The sequence below is a fragment of the Ahaetulla prasina genome, chromosome 1 (genome assembly GCF_028640845.1).
Source record: "Ahaetulla prasina isolate Xishuangbanna chromosome 1, ASM2864084v1, whole genome shotgun sequence".
Classification (NCBI taxonomy): Eukaryota; Metazoa; Chordata; class Lepidosauria; order Squamata; family Colubridae; genus Ahaetulla; species Ahaetulla prasina.
This window is the reverse complement of record NC_080539.1, coordinates 79,524,155-79,546,610: the sequence shown is the minus strand read 5'-3', so window position 1 is coordinate 79,546,610 and position 22,456 is coordinate 79,524,155. Positions and strand designations below refer to the sequence as shown.

General features: G+C 37.3%; 1 protein-coding gene and 1 long non-coding RNA gene across 5 annotated transcripts in view; one reads left to right on the top strand and one right to left on the bottom strand.

The window, feature by feature from the left end:
• SDCCAG8 (SHH signaling and ciliogenesis regulator SDCCAG8) overlaps positions 1-22,456 on the top strand; it is a 128,373-nt gene that overhangs the window by 68,564 nt on the left and 37,353 nt on the right. For 2 of the 4 annotated variants that reach the window (XM_058165564.1, XM_058165574.1), the window contains 3 exons: positions 901-1,028; positions 12,471-12,579; positions 17,798-17,929. In XM_058165564.1, coding sequence (XP_058021547.1) covers positions 901-1,028; positions 12,471-12,579; positions 17,798-17,929 — 369 coding nt within the window. The remainder of the gene's footprint in view (positions 1-900; positions 1,029-12,470; positions 12,580-17,797; positions 17,930-22,456) is intronic. The other 2 variants (XM_058165582.1, XM_058165591.1) reach the window with 2 other exon arrangements.
• The window catches only part of LOC131189539 (uncharacterized), a 32,303-nt gene that overhangs the window by 9,686 nt on the left and 161 nt on the right, over positions 1-22,456 (bottom strand). The window contains exon 2 of the long non-coding RNA XR_009153066.1: positions 13,069-13,139. This is a non-coding gene — a long non-coding RNA (uncharacterized LOC131189539). The remainder of the gene's footprint in view (positions 1-13,068; positions 13,140-22,456) is intronic.

The following is a 22,456-nucleotide window of genomic DNA, read 5'->3' as shown; positions in this document are numbered from 1 at the left end:
CAGGTCAGCGATTCCAGTTATCAAAGGAATGTTAACATAATTATCTGTTCTAGAGATTAGAAAATCCCTTAAAGAATGGAAGAAAATAACTCTGAAGCATGATTTTTATCAAAAGTCATCCAGATATTTATCATAGTTCCAGTGCTTGAGATTGAAGATTTTAGAAGAGCTAGGCCCAACAAATAAAAAGAAGTTGATATCTCATAAATGAACACAGTTTTATTAAATTCTGCATCATAAATAGTGATAATGTATTTGTGCAATTTAATTTAGAATTTTTCTAGAAGTTGTTAAATGTTTTGCTGTAATACACAAATCTAGAATGAATACTTATTATAAATGGTGTCAGGTAAGAAAATTGCTGTAAGCCACCCAGAGTCACGTTAAAATGAGGTAGTTAATTAATTAATTAATTAATTAATTAATGCATTGTAGCTATATACGATACTCTGGGACCTGAGCAGAATATTGTTAATAGAGAACCAGGATAAAGGCACCTTTCTTAAATATCTATGTGTAGTTTATTCTTGTCTTGTTTCTCTAGAAGCTATTAATAATGTAGTTTTTTTTTAATTTGTTTTTCTTTTATGTATATTATATATGTATCATGTATGTTTAAAACATTTTGTACTATTGCTTTTTCTATTACTGTTCTTAAAATTATTTTAACTTTTAATTTGCAGTTGTATTATTCACAATTTTGGATCGAAAACTACCTACAAAGATATGAATATAATTACTTAGTATCCTGATCCCAGGCATTTGCTATTTTGTATTATTCCTGCCCTATGTGTCTTCTGCATATAAATATATAATAGATCTTATATGGTGTGGGCTTGCTTTTTTTTAAGCTTGTGTACTTTCTGAGCTTACCTAGCCTCCCATCTTTTTTTTTTCTAGATTAGAAAAAGAGAACATTCAGCATAGCTTTAGCAATGAGGCAAAGACTCGAGTCCTTCAGGCTCAGCAGAGAGAGCAGGATCTGACACAGAAGATGCGGCAAATGGAGGCCCAGCATGATAAAACTGGTAGGTGGTCGGGAAAGATTAGAGCCTGGGCACTCACTCACAAGCCCGGCCCATGCCTTACTGTGAAATGACATCAGGAACACCTGTAACCTTTGGCTGGCCGAAGGGAGCAGATGCTAACTACACCGGAGATTCCGAATTACATATTAGTTAGCGTTTAAAAGAGAAAATGGAAAGTATTGCCCACTGTCTGTTGATTTCAGAGTGCTGCTCTCACATCTGTTGCACCATCTGGATTATGAGTTTATTTACCTGTGTTCAAGAAACGTAAAGCTGAGAGGGACCACAACAAAGTAGAAAAACAAAGGGTTTATTTTTGGCTGGATTTTCAGGCACACATGTTATATAAAGAAAATAGCATCAGAAGCTCTGCAGGAAATGCTCTGAGCTTACAGTTAAAGTCTCCTGAATAGTACTGAACAGTTCCCACAGTACACACATTATAGCTACTCTAAAAGCTTAATGAGTTTGCTTCAGAATCCAAACTGGAGAAAAGCTTTAGCCATTAATTGGTACTTAATTCACTGTCGCAGCTGGATGTAATTCACTGGCTCCAAATTAATATGTTCCTTTATTTAATCTTCGTTGCTTCACACATTTTTGGAATTGGTGTATTCTGTTCTACTCAAATTTAGATATAACTTTAATCTTCTGTAGCTACAAGAATTTGCAGTACGAAGTTTAAATTGATAAGTATGGGATTTTGGCAACAGCTGATAATATGACTGAAATCTGATGTCTTTTAATACAGTATTTTAGTTCAGCTAACTTATCTTTCTTTACCTTTATAGTGTGAAGGTGAAATTGTTTCATGGAAATTCTGACAATATCTGTGTAGTCTTTTAACACTGCTTTTTTGGGTTTACATCAGAACGTACTATGTGTTTAATAGCAAATACATAACAAATTCCCATATACAGAATTGCAGAAAATACTCCCAAAGCGTACATTTTCAGAACTCAACCTCTAAAACCAAAATTGTAATGAATTTAAATGTGCAATTATGAAAATAACCCCTGCGGAAGTAAGCCATTAATCATATATCTCCAACCTTCCTAAATCTGTGTATGTAATCTAACTAGTTATAAATTGACATTTGTGAAAGGGAAATAAAATTCAATCATGATTTTACTTTTTCTAAATATTTTACAAATTTCCCCAAAATTGACAGTAGTTATGAGGAATTACCCATGGCCTAAATATGCAAGTTAGGAATGCAGCAAAATGTGGATTCAAGTCAGATTTCACATTGTGTTTATAATGTAATGAACCACCTTCACAAGTGTGCATGTACAGCGGCTCTGTGAAATGAGGTTAACTCACCTAAAGATTTATTTTGATTAAAATGCTTATACCACTTTTCCAACAAACTAGAATTATTATCATTAAATATGCTGAATTCCAAAGGCCACTGTTCATGTTAAATCTTACATGGTGTGGGCTTGCTTCTGTGTCTGAATATAATCTGCATACTTTTTAATTCATGAGTTGTGAAGCAACTCTATAACTAGTAAATGGATTGTAGAATTTCAGGAAATTAATTACAACATTTTAAATTAAATCTGATCATGCCCGTGATCTGCAAAATTGAAGATGCTAAAATATTTGTAAAATTTTATGGTGTTGTTTTTTTTTTTTGTTTTTTGAATTTATATCCCGCCCTTCTCCGAAGACTCAGGGCGGCTTATACTGTGTTAAGCACTAGTCTTCATCAATTTGTATATCATATACAAAGTCAACTTTATTGGCCCCAACAATCTGGATCCTCATTTTACCTACCTTATAAAGGATGGAAGGCTGAGTCAACCTTGGGCCTGGTGGGACTTGAACTTGCAGTAATTGCAAGCAGCTGTGTTAATAACAGACAGACTTAGTCTGCTGAGCCACCAGAGGCTCAGCTTTTTCAGTTAAGTGAATTTGTAAGGCTTTATTTATTTTCTACAAGCCTTTGCTTTTTCAGACACTTCTGTCTTTGAAAGAAGGCTAGAGGTGCCTTTTGTTTTGCAAGGATATATTTCACTATTTCCCCCTCAATGTGTTACTTGTTTTTGATTTCTTGCGGTTCTGTAGCAATAGCAATACGGTGATTTATATGTTGAATAAAGTATGAAAGTATGCTGGTCTGTGCCTCTACCTGAAGAATAGAATGGAATGGAATGGAATGGAATGGAATGGAATGGAATGGAATGGAACGGAACGGAACGGAACGGAGCGGAGCGGAGCGGAGCGGAGCAGAGCAGAGCAGAGCAGAATTGAATTGAATTTTTTATTGTCCAAAGGTGATTGGACACACAAGGAATTTGTCTTGGTGTATATGCTCTCAATGTATATAAAAGAAAAGATACCTTCATCAAGAATCAACACTTATTGATGGTCATACGGTACAAATAAGCAATGAGGAAACAATATCAATATAAATCATAAGGATACAAGCAACATAATCTGTAATCATACAGTCATAAGTGGAAAGAGATGGGTGATGGGAATGATGAGAAGATTAATAATAATGCAGACTTAGTAACTAGTTTGACAGTGTTGAGGGAAGACAGGTTAGAATGGCAGAGAGTGGTCTTTGGGCCTGTGCACCTACTAGTTATGTTTTCAGTTGGAAGTATTCCCTAGTTCGTGGCCCCAAATCAGGAGAAATCTGGAGCTGAGTTGTAGTTCATAAAAGCTTATACCTTTTAATAAATATGTGTTAGTCTGAAAAGGTGATACAAGACTCCTTCTGATTTTTGGCCACCTTAGACTAACACTTTTACAGTTTGTGGCATACACCAGTGCACAGTGGATGACCCTGTTTCTCTGATAGTAGATTGCTACTGTTCCTTTTTTTTTCCCTGTCCATTCTTGGCATCTTAATTCTACTTCTCAAAATCTGGTATGAGAATGAAGGCAATTTTATTATTGCTGTTAAGGTCATTACTGTCTTTTGATTGACTCATATGCCACCAAGGCAGAATGTATTTAAACACCAACTTAGATGAGTCTCGTTTAAAATCTTTGAGGTGGGATAAGTGCTGCTTTAGTTTTATTTATTTTTATTGCCTATTGATACAATGGGTTTATTCCTCTCCCCTTTTTAAGGAAGCAAAGTTTTATGGTTTTATGTTTTATGTTATCTTTATTCTAATATCTGTTTAATCTACTTCTTGTAAATTATTTTTTAAGAAGAATGGGATTAATTTTTAAATAAATACACATACATTCTTTTATACCGCTTAAGGTAGTGTCCTGATCTGGCAAATCTGTTTTTTCTTATTATTAATATCACTTTTATAACCTGCTTGCCCTTGGTCAAGGTAGCCTATAACAGATTCACTACCAATACCTTGAATTAACTGAATTACACCAAAGTTCAGAGTTTTATATGTGATTGTCATGTCCCAGCTAATAATTGTGAATGGTTACTTATTTTATGTTTATTTGAATGATTTGTATGGCTGCCCATCTTTCAAAATGCAGCTTGGGCATTTTCACAGAGCAAAAACCAAAAGCAAAAGTTAGCTTGTTTAGTTACCATCTTTTACTGGTCATTCTTCTTAAATAGCCAGGATAGCATTTAATTGACAGCCATCTTAATTTGAAACTATGTTCTGTTTGAATTCTGCAGGAGTGACACAAATCCTAGCAGGCCAATTTTTTCTATAAATGAACATAAGTATTTGCTTTATGATTTCATTCCACATAAGTGTATTAGGGGGAAAGGGACTATTTGTGGCATCTTTCTACATTCTATACAACACTTCTGTGTATAAGCAGCTGTGACTTGGCACAGATATGCAGAACCAGTTGTCATTTAGTCTTTTCACTCATATCTGTAAGATCTCCATTAATCTGCTTACATTTGAGAATGGTACTTCATGTCAAGTGATTTTTTTTAAAGAAAAAAACTATAATAATGAAAAAATAAAAGACAGAGGAAAAATACACAGAAAAAGAACTAATCTGAATAGTAATTACGTTAAATTGCATGGAGTTATCTGTTATTTTGTTATTAATTATAATGTTACTCTTTCAGATAGATTCCTAATCATATTTTTCCTGCAATTCCTATCCTTTCCAGTGATCTTAATTCTTGAATTAATTAAAAATTTATAACAATCAGATGGACTAAGGCAGGATTGTTTGCATAGTTTGAAAACACCTGACAAATTATGGGATTGGTATTTTCATTTAAAAAATGTGGATAAAACTTTTATGAATGGTATAGACTAGCCATATTTATGATATTTCCCCCTTGTTAATATATTAATATTGCATAACTTGCTGCACGGTTTCAGTACTGTACATTGGTGGATATTAATTGTGAGAGAGATGTCAAGTGACAGATTCAAGTATTTCATGTTTTTCCTATACACTGTTCATATTTCATAATTTTGCTATATAGGTTTATATTTCAAAAAAAACCTTGGGGGCAACTAAACCAGATGAAAATTACGGTGTGTGTGTGTGTATGTAATCCATCATGCTATTTTTTTTAGTATCAATGTTGGGCAGAGCACCTAAAAGGAGTAAGAAATAGTAAGCTGAAGAAATTAAAAGATATGTAAGAAAAAAGGAAAGGAAGTTTAGGTAAAATTAGATTACACCATCCCTATCTTTGCTAATATTACAACCTGCCATTGCTTCCACCAGGCCATATACCAGCTCATACAATGCCTTGTGTTTTTTTCTTTTCTCTTATGGGAATTCATCAACCATATCAAAATATGACTTTCTTTTCCTTCCTTCTCATCCTATTTGCAATTCAGTCCTTCTTTATTCTTTCTACCTGACCAAGTCACCTCAGTATATTTCTTCATTCATTAAGCATTCATACATTCTTTACATCCTATCTAAATCTTATTTTCCTATACATTAAGCATCCTGTTCCCACTATTTTCAATATGTTTTTAAGTTTCTTTTGTTATGTTTTCATTAAATAAACTGGTTTTTTTCCTTTCCACCTTTTATGTAATATACACTTTGGACATTGCTTATTGGTAAATAATGTATATATTGGAGCTAGCCAATCAGTAGTTCTGTCTTGGTAGGTATTATCATGGATGCACTGACCTTGTCAAGAGCAGATGCAATTGGCACACTAGCTTAAGCTGGGCAAAGATGCTCCTATTTACATCTTCTTGGGCATCTGCTTCTTGGTGAATCCAGATGCACTCACAGACTGCAAACCTGATTCTTTAGGGAAGTGTTGCTCCATTTAAAACAGGTTGCATTACAGTTCCAGAATCCATCTATCACTCTTTCAAGCACTTCTGTCAAAGATTGGCTTCTTATTATGAGGACTCTTGTCATATCTTCACTGTGTTTAAACTGAAGTGTATCCATGAACATGTAAGCATAGAAAGTACATCATTAGAATCTTCTAATCTTAATTAGAATGAATGTAAGAGATTTTTACATAGGAAATTTTGTTGTATCATCTTTCTTCTATTCTTAATGTGGTAGATCTTTCATACAGTGATTTGGAATAGCTGCACTAGAAAAATCAGTGTAGATGTAGTAGCAGTGGCAAATTACAACATCTTCTTTGCCTTTGAAGCTGTACTACATTCTTTAAAATGGTCTCTACCTTCTGTTGATTTATTCTGAATTTCCTCCACCATTGTTGTGGTTGGCATCCCATTTTCATTCCTCTGAACTTCCTGGAAAACCAGCAGGCTTATCAGCATAGATAAAATATTCAGCCTCTCCCATTTCTTTAAAAATATGAACTTCCCTACAACTATAAATTACATTCAGAATTAATGTTTATGAATAATAAACTATATTCTCCTAATTAAATAGTCATCTTACTGCCCTGAATAGATCATAATAATAAAAAATGCCCTGCCTGCAATCATTTGGGGTGATAATCCTTCACTTGTCATGGAGGGAATAAATTTCTGAGCTACTAATTTGATAGGAGCCAGTTTGGTGTAGTGATCAGAGTAAAGTTTTTCCCTGTCCAGTCATGTCCAACTCTAGAGGGCAATGCTTATTTCCATTCTTAGCAGAGGGAGCCAGCATTGTCTGAAGACACTTCTGTGGTCATATGGCTACCATGACTATATGCTGAGGCGTGGAGAATGCTGTTACTTTCCCACCAAAGTGGTACCTATTTATCTACTTGTATTTACATGCTTTTGAACTAGTAGGTTTGCAGGAGCTGGGGCAAGGAAGGAGAGCTCGCCCCGTTCATGCAGCACTTAGGTCTCGAACCCAAGCTATCAGCTTTCTAGCTGACAAGTTCAGTGTGTTTAACTGCTGAGCTTGTCATGCCCCGTGTGGTTAGAATATCAGACTGCAAAATGGGAACATAAGTTTTAGTCATGTGCATGTGCTCGCGGCAGTTATTTAATAGGTTCGAAGGTTATGGGGGAGGATTGCGTTCCTTCTAGTGAGGGTGGTCCTATCTGTACGGTTAGTGGGAGGGGCAGATATGGCGGAAGTGAGGGCTCGTATCGTTTTCTGGGGGCATGTGCTCAATGCTTGAAGGCGATCACGCGCTCTGATCCCTCAGACTTTTCCCGTTCCCCGGATGGTCAAGACCCTCAGAGCCTAGGCCTCCGGTTGATGTTGTGCAACGCGCGGTCCATGGCCAATAAGGCCCCCCTAATTTGTGATCTTATTCAGGGGGGTGCCGCGGACCTTATGGGCATTACGGAAACCTGGTTGGGCACAGAGGGGGGTGTGCCCCTTGTTGAAATGTGCCCACCGGGTTTCCGAGCATTTCATCGACCGAGGGCCCAAGGTAGGGGTGGGGGGTGGCGGTTGTTATTAAAGAAAGTCTAGAGCCGAGGGAGACCACAGCCTCAGATTGCCGGCTGTGAATCCCTCTTTGTGAGGTGGGGTCATAGGTGTCAGATGGGCTTGCTGGTCACGTACCTGGCTCCTTGCTGCGTGACAGCAGCCCTGCCCGAGCTTCTGGAGGTTCTTGCTGGAGTGGCAGTTGAGACCCCCCGACTTATGGTCATGGGGGACTTTAACTTGCCATCGGCCGGCATGTCATCAACAGTAGCTCGGGAGTTCATGGCTTCCATGACGGCCTTGGATCTGACTCAAGTAGTTGATGGCCCTACTCACATTGCGGGAGGCATGCTGGATTTGATTTTTATCTCTGGACAGTGGTTGAAGGATCTGGACTTGAGAGATTTAGTCATTGAACCTTTGTCATGGTCGAATCACTCTCTCCTTCGTCTAGACTTTCGGACCGCCGCTCAACACCACAGGGAGACGGAACCAATACGATGGTTCCGTCCCAGGTGCCTGATGGACCCGGAGAGGTTCCGGATGGAGCTTGGGCCGTTTCCTGAGGATCTGGCTCACGGCTCGGCTGAAGAACTAGTCGCGGCTTGGGAACTTGCCGCGGCTGGGGCTCTAGACCGTGTCGTACCTTTGCGGCCTCTGACCCGGCGCAGGTCTCAACCGGCCCCTTGGTTCTCCGAGGGGCTGAGGGAGATGAAACGCCGGAGAAGACGCCTAGAGAGTTCTTGGAGGTCCAGTCATTCGGAGGCTGATCGGACACTAGTTAGGTCATATAATAGGACCTACCTAGTGGCACTGAGGGAAGCGAGACGTTGCTACGTCTCCTCCTTCACTGCGTCGGCAGATAACCGCCCGGCCGCCCTGTTTCAGGTGACTCGCTCTCTCCTTCAACAGGGGGAGCAGGATGACCCGTTGCAGGGACGTGCCGAGGAGTTTAGTGGTTATCTATACGATAAAATTGTTCAGCTTCGGGAGGGCTTGGATCAAAATTGGGTGGATCCAGATGAGATGTCGGAGAGCTGTCTTGTTGAGACTGTTTGGGATGAGTTTGACCCTGTGGCTCCCGAGGACATGAACAGGTTATTGGGGAGGTTGAATGCCACCACATGTTTACTGGACCCATGCCCCTCCTGGTTGGTGCTGGCCACACAGGAGGTGACACGAGGCTGGCTTCAGGGGATTACGAATGCTTCTTTGTTGGAGGGGGTCTTCCCTGCCGCCTTGAAAGAGGCGGTGGTGAGACCTCTCCTCAAGAAGCCTTCCCTGGACCCAGCTGTTTTAGGTAATTATCGTCCGGTCTCCAACCTTCGCCAGGCGAAGGTTGTAGAGAGTGTGGTGGCACGTCAATTACCCCAGTACCTGGATGAAACTGTCTATCTAGACCCGTTCCAGTCCGGCTTTCGGCCCGGATACAGCACGGAGACGGCTTTGGTCATGTTGGTGGATGATCTCTGGAGGGCCAGGGATAGGGGTTATTCCTCTGCCTTGGTCCTATTAGACCTCTCAGTGGCTTTTGATACCATCGGCCATGGTATCCTGCTGCACCGGTTGGAGGGATTGGAAGTGGGAGGCACCGTTTATCGGTGGTTCTCCTCCTATCTCTCTGATCGGTTGCAGACGGTGTTGACGGGAGGCAGAGGTCGACCCCGAAGCACCTCACTTGTGGGGTGCCGCAGGGGTCGATTCTCTCGCCCCTCCTGTTCAACATCTATATGAAGCCGCTGGGTGAGATCATCAGTGGTTTCGGTGTGAGTTACCAACTCTACGCTGATGATACTCAGCTGTATTTTTCCACACCGGGCCACCACAACGAAGCTGTCGAAGTGCTGTCCCGGTGCCTGGAGGCTGTACGGGTCTGGATGGGGAGAAACAGGCTCAAGCTCAATCCCTCCAAGACAGAGTGGCTGTGGATGCCGGCACCCCGGTACAGCCAGCTGCAATTGCGGCTGACTGTTGGGGGCGAGTCATTGGCCCCAATGGAAAGGGTGCGCAACCTGGGCATTCTCCTGGATGGACGGCTGTCCTTTGAAGACCATTTGACGGCCGTCTCCAGGAGAGCTTTTTACCAGGTTCGCCTGGTTTGCCAGTTGCGCCCCTTCCTGGACCGGGATGCCTTATGCACAGTCACTCATGCTCTCGTGACATCTCGCCTGGATTACTGCAATGCTCTCTACATGGGGCTTCCCTTGAGGAGTACCCGGAGGCTCCAGTTAGTCCAGAATGCGGCTGCGCGGGTGATAGAGGGAGTCCCTCGTGGCTCCCATGTGACACCACTCCTGTGCAGACTGCACTGGCTGCCTGTGGCTTTCCGGGTGCGCTTCAAGGTTTTGGTAACTATCTTCAAAGCGCTCCATGGCTTAGGGCCGGGCTACATACGGAACCGTCTACTGCCACCCATTGCCTCCCACCAACCTGTGCGCTCTCACAGGGAGGGTCTCCTTAGGGTGCTGTCTGCCAGGCAGTGCTGACTGGCGACACCCAGGGGAAGGGCCTTCTCTGTGGGGGCTCCCACCCTCTGGAATGAACTCCCCCCAGGACTTCGTCAACTTCCTGACCTTTGAACCTTCCGCCGCGAGCTTAAAACACATCTATTTATTTGTGCAGGACTGGACTAGAATTTTAATCTTAAATTTATTTTAATGGGGTTTTATCATTTTAATTGTAATTTTTAAATTTTGGCCTATTTAAATAAGTTTTTTAATTAGTGTTTTATCTTGTATTATATTTGTATTTTTATCGGGCTGTAAACCGCCCTGAGTCCTTCTGGAGATAGGGCGGTATAAAAATTTGATTAAATAAATAAAATAAATAAATAAATAAATAGTCTCATCTAAGACACCAAGAAAGCCTAGTGCTTTGGGTTAATCACTTTTTCTCAGTCCTAGGAAGAAAGTCTTTCAAAAATACTGCCAAAAAATTCCAGGCATCAGTGTAAGAAGTCACCAGGAGTCCACATTGATTTGAAGTTATCTCCCCACCCGCAAAAAACCACCCTAATCTGAGGGATGCCTGAGGCAGACTACTGAATATTACTACTATCTCAAATATCACAACACTTTTTTTAAAAAAGGCCAGCCTTAACTTCTGGCCAGAAGGTGAAACAATCCAAATGGTGTATGACCTATCAGCAGCAACTTCCCACCAGTCATGACTCTATTCAGTATAACAGCTGCAGAATAATGTTTCCTCTGCCATACAAAGGCTGTCTTACTGGAACTTTTATTCCTTTAATTGGCAGACAGTTTAGTTTAAGGAGTATCCTGGTATCAGATCCAGCAGCAGTCCATTGATTCTCTATTTTCTCTGGTATTTTCAGTTTGCAGATTAACTCATGAGATAACTCCAGCCTCCATGCAAAAATGATTTTGATTATATTATATAGCAGAAATATTCTCCCAATGCCTCATTCTTTACACCCAGACTAAACTAGATAGGGAAACGCAGGATATATTGGCGAAGGATCTTATTACAGTATAAGAAAATAGAATAGAATAGAATAGAATAGAATAGAATAGAATAGAATAGTTGAGTTGGAAGGGACCTTAGAGGTCTTCTAGTCCAACCCCCTGCTCAAGCAGGAAACCTTATACTATTTCAGACAAATGGTTGTCAAAACTCTTCTTAAAAACTTCCAGTGTTGGAGAATTTACAAGTTCTGGAGGCAAGTTGTTCCACTGATTAATTGTTCTAACTGTCAGGAAATTTCTTCTTAGTTCTAGATTGCTTCTCTCCTTGATTAGTTTCCATCCATTGCTTCTTGTCCTGCAAAGGTGTTTTGAAGAGGGAAATATAGCAGGGAAATATGTTTGGTATCCAGAAGGATCAAAGAAACAACCTCCTATTGTAAATTCAATAAATCATAATAATAAACCATGGCTAAAACATGTAAATATTTATCTGTTATGGCATTGTTAAATTGTTTTTAGAGTATTATGTGTAAAGATCATTATGTTTAGTATAATTACAAAGAATATATGATCATGTTTGGTGGTTTCTATGTGAAAGTATTTTCCATGAAAAAATGTTTTCATTTTTTATTAGACAAAATGTAATGCCAATTCATTCACAAGTGGTGGATGATGGGATAATTTTATTAGTTTTTCAGAATGCAGTTTGGAAAAGCAACATGTATTGAAGCAATGCTTTCCTTGTATTTTTCCTCCTTTTAAATAGTAGTTTGGGCATCAGAATCTAAAGCATTTTTGTAATTCATTTTAGCTCCCAATATCTTAATGTTTGGGACTGAGCCAACAATTTCAGGATGATTTGTTAGGCACTAAAATTGCATAAACTTAGTTTAAAAATGAAGATGAGCAGACAAAGGTTAGATAGGAAATAGAATTTGTCATAGGGCAATTGTTTATTTCCTTGTAAAGAGAAAGTGTCAGCTCTTGTTATTAGTGAGAAGTATTGAGGTGTTCTATTCTTTGTTTAGAAAACTTCTATAAAACTGATTATTTGAACGAAAAAAAGAGAAAACCTTACAATTCATATCAAGAAATGTGACCATGTATTTGTCCTAATACTTTAAAGAGGTTTTCTCTTTGCTATGTCTAACTTTTTCAAAATGTAATTTGTGCATAGTAGTCAGAATAAAATTTTAAAACACTTCTAAAATGCTTTCTGTAATATCTAAATCTTGATATTCAGAAAACTTATCTATATTTGTATATATATGATTGTTGTTTCTAGTAAATGAACTGGAATCGTTACTGAGTTCCCAGAATGCTCTTCTATCAAAATTAAAAGAAGAATGTTGTCAATTAGGAAAGAAGCTTGAACATGTCACTGAAAGAAATAGGTAAAGAAAGTCTGTAATTTTCAATATAAAGCTATTAGAAAGTATTGAGACTTCCTTAATATTTGTAAGTGATCAAAATAATGCTGCTTCCCATTGTAAAACAGCATGTTAATTGCTGTAGACTTTGGCTGTCAGTGATCTTTAATCTCTTTCCTTCCTTCTCTTATTCCCAATGAACACATTTAATATGTGGACAAAAGCAGATGCTGATTACAGCCAATATACAGTATAGATATTATATGTTCATACTAATGAGCATCTATATATGATCTGTATCAATATATAATGAGTGTATAATCTGTGTGTGTGTCTCTCTCTATCTCTGTCTCTCTTTCTCTCTCTCTCTCTCTGTGGAATGCAGTGGTGGGCTACAACCGGTTTAACAACCGGTTCTGTGAGTGTGCATGCAAACGGGCTTCGCGCGCGTGTACACCTAATGCGCTTGCGCGCAGCGTTCAAAATACAGCAATTTGAAGCTCAGCTGCTTACCTTCTAAAGCAGCCCTGGTGAGTAGAAGAGCAGAGGTGCGGAAATCAGCTGTGCCACATGAATCAGCTGAGCTGCAAAGAAGGAAATATAGGACAGGAGTGGGCAGGGCCAGCTGATTGTCGGAACTATCGGTTCACCCAAACCGGTCCGAACTGGCAGCAGCCCACCACTGGTGGTATGTATGTATGAGCTTCTTCCTAGCCCATACTACAAAAAGAATTGGTGATTCCTAATAGAAAAGACATTTGTGTATCACAGTAGTTGTAATCATAATATATGTGCAGTATCAGCTTTTTAAAAACTTCCCACTTTTATTAGCTAAATTAACTGAATAATTTTAATACATTATAGATTTCAAATTATTAGTCTTGTGCCTAGATTACTTAAGCACAAGGGCAGATATAAATCAGTTCTTGAATAAAATTGTTTCTGAGGTACATATTCTTAGGTAAGGGATAAATAAATACATAAGGAATTGTTTATCCATTTTGCACACTGCATATTTATTTATAAATGTGCACTCTATATGTCACCCTATAACCCTAAAAACAAACAAACAAGTACCGTGTTTCCCCGAAAATAAGGTCCTGTCTTATATTTTTTTGACTCTGAAATAAGCACTTGGCCTTATTGCAATGCACTCAAAAGCCCAATTGGGCTTATTATCAGGGGATATCTTATTTTGGGGAAAACAGGGTATTTGATTCAGATTAAGTTACAAACATTCAAGGGATAATTATTTGTACAGTTGGGCATTGAAATGCTATTGCTACAGTTGGCATCTTTTTTTCCTGTACCTTATGCTAATCATGTTAATCTGAATGGAAGTGGAACCTTTAATTAAATGTTGCGGTATGAAGTGCTTTTCTATACAGCCAAGCCATCTCCCATGACATCTCTATCCATCCACCTTTTTCTCCTCCACTGTGTTGAGTTTGCATTGGGGACTGATACCAGGAGTTGTAAGCCATATCTGGAAAGAACATATGCCTTTATAGAATAGTCTAGCAATACGGTGTTTCCTCGAAAATAAGACCCTCTCTTATATTTTTTTGAACCCTGAAATAAGCACTTGGCTTTATTGCCATGCACTCAAAAGCCCGTTTGGGCTTATTATCAGGGGATGTCTTATTTTGGGGAAAACAGGGTACCTACCCCACCATTACTGCTTCTAGCTTGTGCCTCACTTGTGCCTTTATCTCTTTGAAATTACAGAATAATCTCCAGGGCACTGTTCTTGAAATAATTATTAGCAACTTTGTTGATGGAGATTGGAGCATTCTGCAACTGAGAATTACAGTTAGAATGATTAATTAATCTGATATCTTGTCAGTAATCATGGGTAATCCATTCTGAAATTGCTTCTTTATTAAAATTTGCATTGTGCAATAAATAATTTGCTGGCAAAATTAATAATGATTGTGTATGAAATGGCTATAGATTGGGGAAAATGTGGTAATAAATAATGTATGTTTCTTATTAACTATGTCATGAATGCATATTCTAAATGCTAAGAAATTCCTTCAAGTTGACACTAACATTTATAAATAAGATTTGGAATATAATTAAAAGTCATCTCTCCTCAGATTATGCCTCTTAAGATATATCAAAAGTTGTGCATTTTTACAGGCATCGGGTATCTGTGTGAACTTCCTTCTCTAGATTAACGATGCAAATTAAATTATAGTTAAGTGTATTACTTCCTTCATTTTTAGGTTTTGGCTTCCTTTGAGGTCTAGGATTGTATCTGTTTTGGTGCTATAGTATAGTATAATATAGTATAGTATAATTGACATTAACAAACCACTTTGAACTATTTCATGCAACCAAGGAAGCCCAAGCAAAGCTTCTTAAATGTTAAAAAAATTTAATATCAAAAAGCAAAGTATTTTCCATATTAAATATACTTATTTGTTGGCACAGTGCTTTTGTTTATTAAAAAGAATTTTTCTGCCATTTGAACCAAGAAAAGGATATAATATCTTAAAATATTCTTTGAAATTTTAGTATTGTAGTACTGCTTAAGTTTAACAAAACATAATGCATTAAGGATTATTGTTCTCTTGGTAAGATTGTCAAGAAATGAATTATACTGATTAATATATAGAATACCTTGAGACTGATTATATCCAGGGTGTGTAAAGATGCAGTTATCTTACACAAATATATCGCAAACCAACTTTATTGGATTTAGCTGTTACCTTCACTAATGTATAATATTGTTGGCAAATTGTTCAGAGGAATCTATAATAATAAAAAATTAGCTTGAGCAAAAATTTTCCCACATACATAGGCGGATCTTGGACATACTGAACTTACTCCCCTCCAGCTGCACATCTAGCTCTATGTAACATGTTGAATTGTAATAATACAATACTTTAGTGTTTTCTATATGATTTTTTCCACTTTTTTGGATTATCATGGTGTCTAAGGTTTGTGGATTGATGCTTGACACTGTCTATTGTGTATTTGTGATTTGCGCTTTGTAATTAAGTGCAACAATGGAAGTCCATTGGGTCTCATTATATATAATGGTTGGTTTAATTTGTTTCACTTCTATCTTGTTAATTGTAAATTGATCATTAAGATTTGAATTCTAATCTGTCACCAGGGTTGAGTGTATTGAAGCTAGAGAAACGATCCTGTTTTTAATCACCGATTATGAGAAACAAATTTTATAATTTTGGTGCACATTGCAGTCCATATATTTTAACACTGTTTTTATGGTGTTATAAATATTGTTAAATGACTTTTAGTGTAGTTTTACTGTTTCCCTATAATGGATAAATTATATTACCATTTTGGCAACAGTAGGCATCCAACTGTGTGAGTTTAATTGAAGTAAAGAACATGCATCCGGTTGAACTGTTTTTCTGCATGTTCAATTGATGCTGCATTCGATGACTGCAGTCATTACAGTTAAACACCAGGAGTGTCTTGCAAAGCTAGAGAATCAGAAGCTAAAACTGAACTTGTGCAGAAAAGTAAGCCACAATTGTGATATCTTTTTTTTTGTCCTAATCTCCATCAAAAGAAATAGAAGTTACCTTACATTTAATTATATTACGCTAAAATGCTAAGTTTCTGATGAATAGGAAAACGGTAGTGAACCAAATATTTTGGATGAAATTTTTGTATGTCTGTCAAAATTAAAGAGACAAAACTGGCTTTTTAAGTTAAATGTGCATGAGTGATTTACAACATCCTCAACTTACAACCATTTATTTAGTGCCCATTTGAAGTTACAACAGCACTTTAAAAAGTGTCATGATTATTTTTTACACGTACAATCTTTAGAGCATCCCCGTGGTCACATAATCAAAATTTGGATGCTTAGCGACTGGCATGTATCTATAATGGTTGCAGTGTCTTAGAGTCATGTGATCAACCTTTTGTGACCTTCTGACAAACAAAGCCAATGAGGAAGCCTGATTCACCTAACAGTCAGGTTACTAACTTAACAACAGCAGTGTTTCACTTAACAACTATGGCAGAAATGGTCATAAAATGGGACAAAACTCACTTAACAACTATCTTGGTTAGCAACAGAAATTTTGGGGTCAAAGTTTGAGGACTACATGTGTAATAGCTTCTTGATGGATCAAGATTTACGAATGTTTAGTGCTACATTTTGCAGATGTGGTATTTCAGTAACATTGCAGTGCCTACATCACAAAGAAGATGTGTGAGTGAAATGACAGAATTGTGGGCTTAATTATTTGCCATGATAACTCTTTTATTATTTAAACTATATACTCTGTGACTCCAGTTTTCAAAATCATTTGTGCTATGCCATATTTTTAATCTGAGGTTCAAAGAATTTGGTGGAATGTCTTTTCTATGAAATATGCTTAGGATCTATCTATCTATCTATCTATCTATCAATTTATTTATTTATTTATTTATTTATTAAACCTCACAAGAAATGACTCTGAGTACCATACAGCAAAAAATATAAAAACAATAAGCGTGTCAAAAGCAGACAAAAATAAGCATAAAACATAAAACACACAAGAGATTAAGATCAGTAAGAAAGCCATCTCAAGATTTCACCAGTCTCCTGAAACCTCCAGGCCAAATGACATAGCCAGGTATTGAGGGACTTCCAGAAAATATGGAGATTATCTCACTTTGGGGGGAGGGAAAGTCCCATAATGCAGTTACCATGGCATAGAAGGTCTGCCCCCTCAGGCCCACCTAATGTGGTTCCTGCAGTCTTGTGGCACTGAAAAAAAAACTTTAACACCTTCCTGCAAAGTAAATGAAATTATATAAGGTAGTTTCCTCATAGTTATTCCCTAGTGTAATGAACTTCCCCAAAAAGTCCGTGGTTTATTTTATATTTTATTTTATATTTAATTATTTATTTAAAAAACTTACATGGCTGCCCAAATCACTCACAGTAACTCTGAGCAGCTTACTAAGATGAGACAAAAGCCAATAAACCCTAATACCCCTGGCAACAATAGTTCAGCCTTTTACTTCTTAGTGTCCTCTAAATTAGAATGTGACACCTATTATCTAAGCCAGTGCTGGTCTAAATAGAGGCATTAAGTTGCAGATTCTGGTAGAGTTATGCCTTCAGCTATGCAACAGTACTGCCGGAGTACTTTTTGATATTCTCTGCTCTGAAGAAAGATGCAGATGTGAAGTATAGAGTTGTTAAGTTAATGATACACTGCATGATAAAATCTGGCAACATCCATCATCAGTGTTCTTAATTCTCTAGGTCGGAAATCAGCCAGCTTAGTCAGGAAAATGAGTACATCCGTGACAGACTTGAGAAGGTGCAGAAAAGGCATGATGAATTGGAGGATCAGTGTATCCAGCATGGAAGGATGCATGAAAAAATGAAGCTAAGGTAGGGAGATTTATTAATTTATCCCTGTGCGGTTTACTATAACAAAACTGATGTTCCTATACTTTTCATCTCAAAAACATTATCAATATTTTAGGTAATAGCTTATTTTTTTTAAAAAAATTTAACAGATAAAAAAAAATCAAATACAAATGCAGTCCAAATTATATTCAAATGTGCTTGCCTCCAATAAATCATTTCTGTGTCTTTGTCAGCAACTATATTTCAATAGACTTTAAAAAAATACAGATGTGTGTAAGTGTGTGTAAAACATACATGTTATTTTTTTTAAAAAAACAACCTCTCCATCCAGTAGAGGCAGAGCTCCATATCACTCTGTGGCTATGATAGACAGGATTGTTGCCTCCTTTAAACCAGTCAGGTCATCTTAGGTATGTCTGTTCATCTACATTTGCCATGAGACTTAGCTTCTGATGTATAAGACCTGGTATTAATAATGCAGAAGAATAATTGCTGAAAATTTAGAATAGCTTAAAATATTTTTTTTATCCAGGCTACTCGCTCCCTTTTTTTGGATTATTCTTCTTTGTGTTCAATCACAAATCAACTTTCTTGTTTATTGCCTCTGAGGCAGCTGACCTTCTCTAACATGCCATCTGCAGTCACCCTTACATCTGTTTAAGAAATGCCACTTCTTCAGTTTTTTCCTCTCACTGAATTTCTAAATGTCTTACTTGCTGTTTATATATCTTGTCATTTATAATCGTTTGGCCTCATTTTCAGTCCTCTTGGTAATATTCATATCAGAACTTATTAAGTTGTAAAACGGCACTAGATTTGTTGTTCACTACATTATTAATTTAATCTAAGGTTTGGAATATTTCCTTACGAATACGTTACCTACCAGTATTTCAGATATTACCGCTTGTGACAATATGTGTTTACTCTGTCCCCCCCAAAATAGAGGCAGTTGATATCACTTCACCAAAATGCCTCACCCTTCCATTTCAAACATTTCATAAAGCTTTTGTTTTAGCTTTAATAAAGGAGAAGGAGATCTGAACTCTTCAGATTTTTTTCTATCATACATTTATATCCTCACAATTGTTTGGGAAATAGTATCAGATTCTGTGTTCTATCTATCTTTAGAAAGTGACTTTTATTGTTATTATATAGCTGCTGGCTCCATAGATCCTTGGCTTTGAATTAGAGTCTTTAATATTGTGGTTGTTTCTTTTGATCTCCCAGTATAGAAAAATTGCAGTTGCAGCCCAATTTAACCCAGAAGATAATCTGAAAGGAAAGATACAAAATATGGCAGGGATATGAATCTTTTCTTATTAGGATAAATAACAACTCCCAGAAATATTTGAATGTTTGATGTGTTTAATCAGTTTAATAGGCTTTGTCTTCCTGGGCCCATTTGTACTTGGCCCTATCATGATATTCTGATATTATAAGAATCTGAGTGGAGCAACGAAAAACACTGGAATAAACTATATATAAAATATTTTATGTTGACTCTTTATTCCATATGTTGAAGAACTTGTCAAGTCCAAAGAATTTAACTTTTTTTAAATGGATAGAATCAGTGCAATAGTGTATTACTCAGAATATCCAACATACACCCAACATACAGAAATCAGTCGCAGCTTTTAAACATGAAATGTAATTGCTTTTTTAAAAAAAGATTATATTGCAGGTAATCTATATGGAGAAAAAAATACAGAGCAATTCTTTAATTCTAAATGATACTAAAGATATGAAACAAAATGTGAACAGATTTATTCACTTGGAAGATGATTATAATTTAAAAGAAAAAACTGAAGAAAAATTAAGAAATGATCTAAAGTGAACATAAAAGCTGTAGTTGGGATAAGACTTACATCAAATACCTTAGAAGTTAACTTTTAATTTTAGAATCTCAAACTAAATGAATTTCAGAGCAGACTTCAAATACATATAAAGCAGATTCAAGAATCTTTATATGATTCTAAGAAGAAAGGATCATTATTAACTTAAAAAGTGAATGGTTAATAGTGAAGCTTTCCTAACAGGTGGCAAGAAGATTTTATGAATTCCACAGACACCTCGGGGATATATTTTCTCTCTGTACAAATAACAGATAGTTTCTAAGATATGTCTATAATAGAAATTATGTCCAGTACCAAACAATATTTTTCATATTCCCCTTAATGACACAAGTGGTGTACAAGCCCAAACTTTTGGGAGGTTGCATTGTTTGAGGATTTTGGAGGGTTAAAATCAGTGCTTTAAGATTTATAGGTGTGCGCATCATCCATTTTATCCCTTAAAATTCCTGAACTTAGCTTGTCCATTTTTTCAGCTATCCTCTCAATATGCCACACAAAGACTAGTACTTCATTACGCCAACAGAAGTTGCACAGTCTTGGTGTAATCTAAATCTTTTTGACTACAGTAACATTTTATTTAGAGCCTCTTCTACACAAATAGTTGGCTAAAATTATCTTTGGTTCATGGCAGTTACTTTATGTTTCTGATTACTTCAGATTTGCTTTCAAAGGACTTTACCATGTTTCAATATAAATGTTTATATAATAAACCTGATTAAAATAATCCTTGCATTCTTTCATCGCTGCGTAGATCACTTGGGAATGACTGTGGACTAAGATGGGAAAAACTACAATTGTCATTATTAGGGAGAATCTCTGGGATATTTTTGTTTCAGACAATAAGTGTTTTGACAGCTGATGTACCATAAAATAATGTCAAAAAGATACATCTACTAGTAAGTTTGTACAGCCAGAGAAAAACCTACAAGTTAAATATAAGGTGTTACAAATTGCAACGGAAAAAGGAGGATTTGATCTATCTTATCTGAAATTGGGTATTGTAGCATGTTGTTTGGTTTGAATAAAACAATGGGCACTCCTGAGAAATAAAAGACATTTAGAGTTGGAAGACCATAATCTAGGGCCGTGGTGGCTCAGGCTGTAAGAAGCCTGTTATTAAAACACAGCTGCCTGCAATTACTGCAGGTTCTAGTCCCACCAGGTCCAAGGTTGACTCAGCCTTCCATCCTTTATAAGGTAGGTAAAATGAGGACCCAGATTGTTGGGGAGGCAATAAGTTGACTTTGTAAATATACAAATAGAATGAGACTATTGCCTTACACACTGTAAGCCGCCCTGAGTCTTCGGAGAAGGGCGGGATATAAATGTAAAATAATAATAATAATAATAATAATAATAATAATAATAATAATAATAATAATAATAATAATAATCATCATCATCATCATCATCATCTGAGGTTTAGATGGCATGAAAGGTTGTGGCATCATAAAATTAAGGTTAATACAGATTTCAAAAAAAGTTATACTAGATGTGCCACATTGAGATTACAGATGCAAACCCAGATTGTGCCCAAAAGCATATTTTAAAGCACAAGAAGCATTTTATAGATGAGAAATAACAGGCAAAGATACATTGTTAACATATTGTGAATTTTTTTTATTAATGGGAATATTTAAAAAATCAAGAGAAGAACTGATAGGAGAGGAACATAGTTGTTTTTATTTTATTTATTTATTTATTTATTATTCATATTTGTATACCGCCCTATCTCCTGAAGGACTCAGGGCGGTTCACAGGCAAATAAAACATCTATATACAAATTAAGATGACCATTAAAAAACTTATTCTAATGCCAAATTTTAAAATATAAATATAAATATTAAAACCAATTTAAAACCCCTATAAATTTAAAATCTAGGCCAGTCCTGCACAGATGAATAAATGTGTCTTGAGCTCGCGACGGAAGGTTCGGAGGTCCGGAAGTTGACGGAGTCCTGGGGGGAGTTCGTTCCAGAGGGTGGGAGCCCCCACAGAGAAGGCCCTTCCCCTGGGTGTCGCCAGACGACACTGTCTAGCTGACGGCACCCTGAGGAGTCCCTCTCTGTGAGAGCGCACGGGTCGGTGAGAGGTATTCGGTAGCAGCAGGCGGTCCCGAAGATAACCCGGCCCTATGCCATGGAGCGCTTTGAAGATGGTTACCAAAACCTTGAAGCGCACCCGGAAGGCCACAGGTAGCCAGTGCAGTCTGCGCAGGATTGGTGTCATACGGGAGCCATGAGGGGCTCCCTCTATAACCCGCGCAGCCGCATTCTGAACCAACTGCAGCCTCCGGATGCCCTTCAAGGGGAGCCCCATGTAGAGAGCATTGCAGTAATCCAGGCGAGACGTTGTCAATGATTTTCTTACCATTACCATTGCTATCATTTATTACCAGCTTTTCCTGTCATTCTTACTATTTCTTACCATTCTCAGAAAGATTTCAGTAGATAAACGAATTTGTGGTATTGAACAACATGCAACTGCTAAATGTACAAACTTACCAATGGAGCTTAACAAATTGGTTATAACATACAGCTGGAGAAATGAGAAAAAAAATTAGGATTATTAAATTTATTTGCAACCCATTTCACAATTCAAGGTGATTCTGAGCAGCTTACAGTGCATATACAATATACAACTATAATTGTCTGATTAAAATTACAAAAAATAAAACTAAAAAACCATAGGTTTG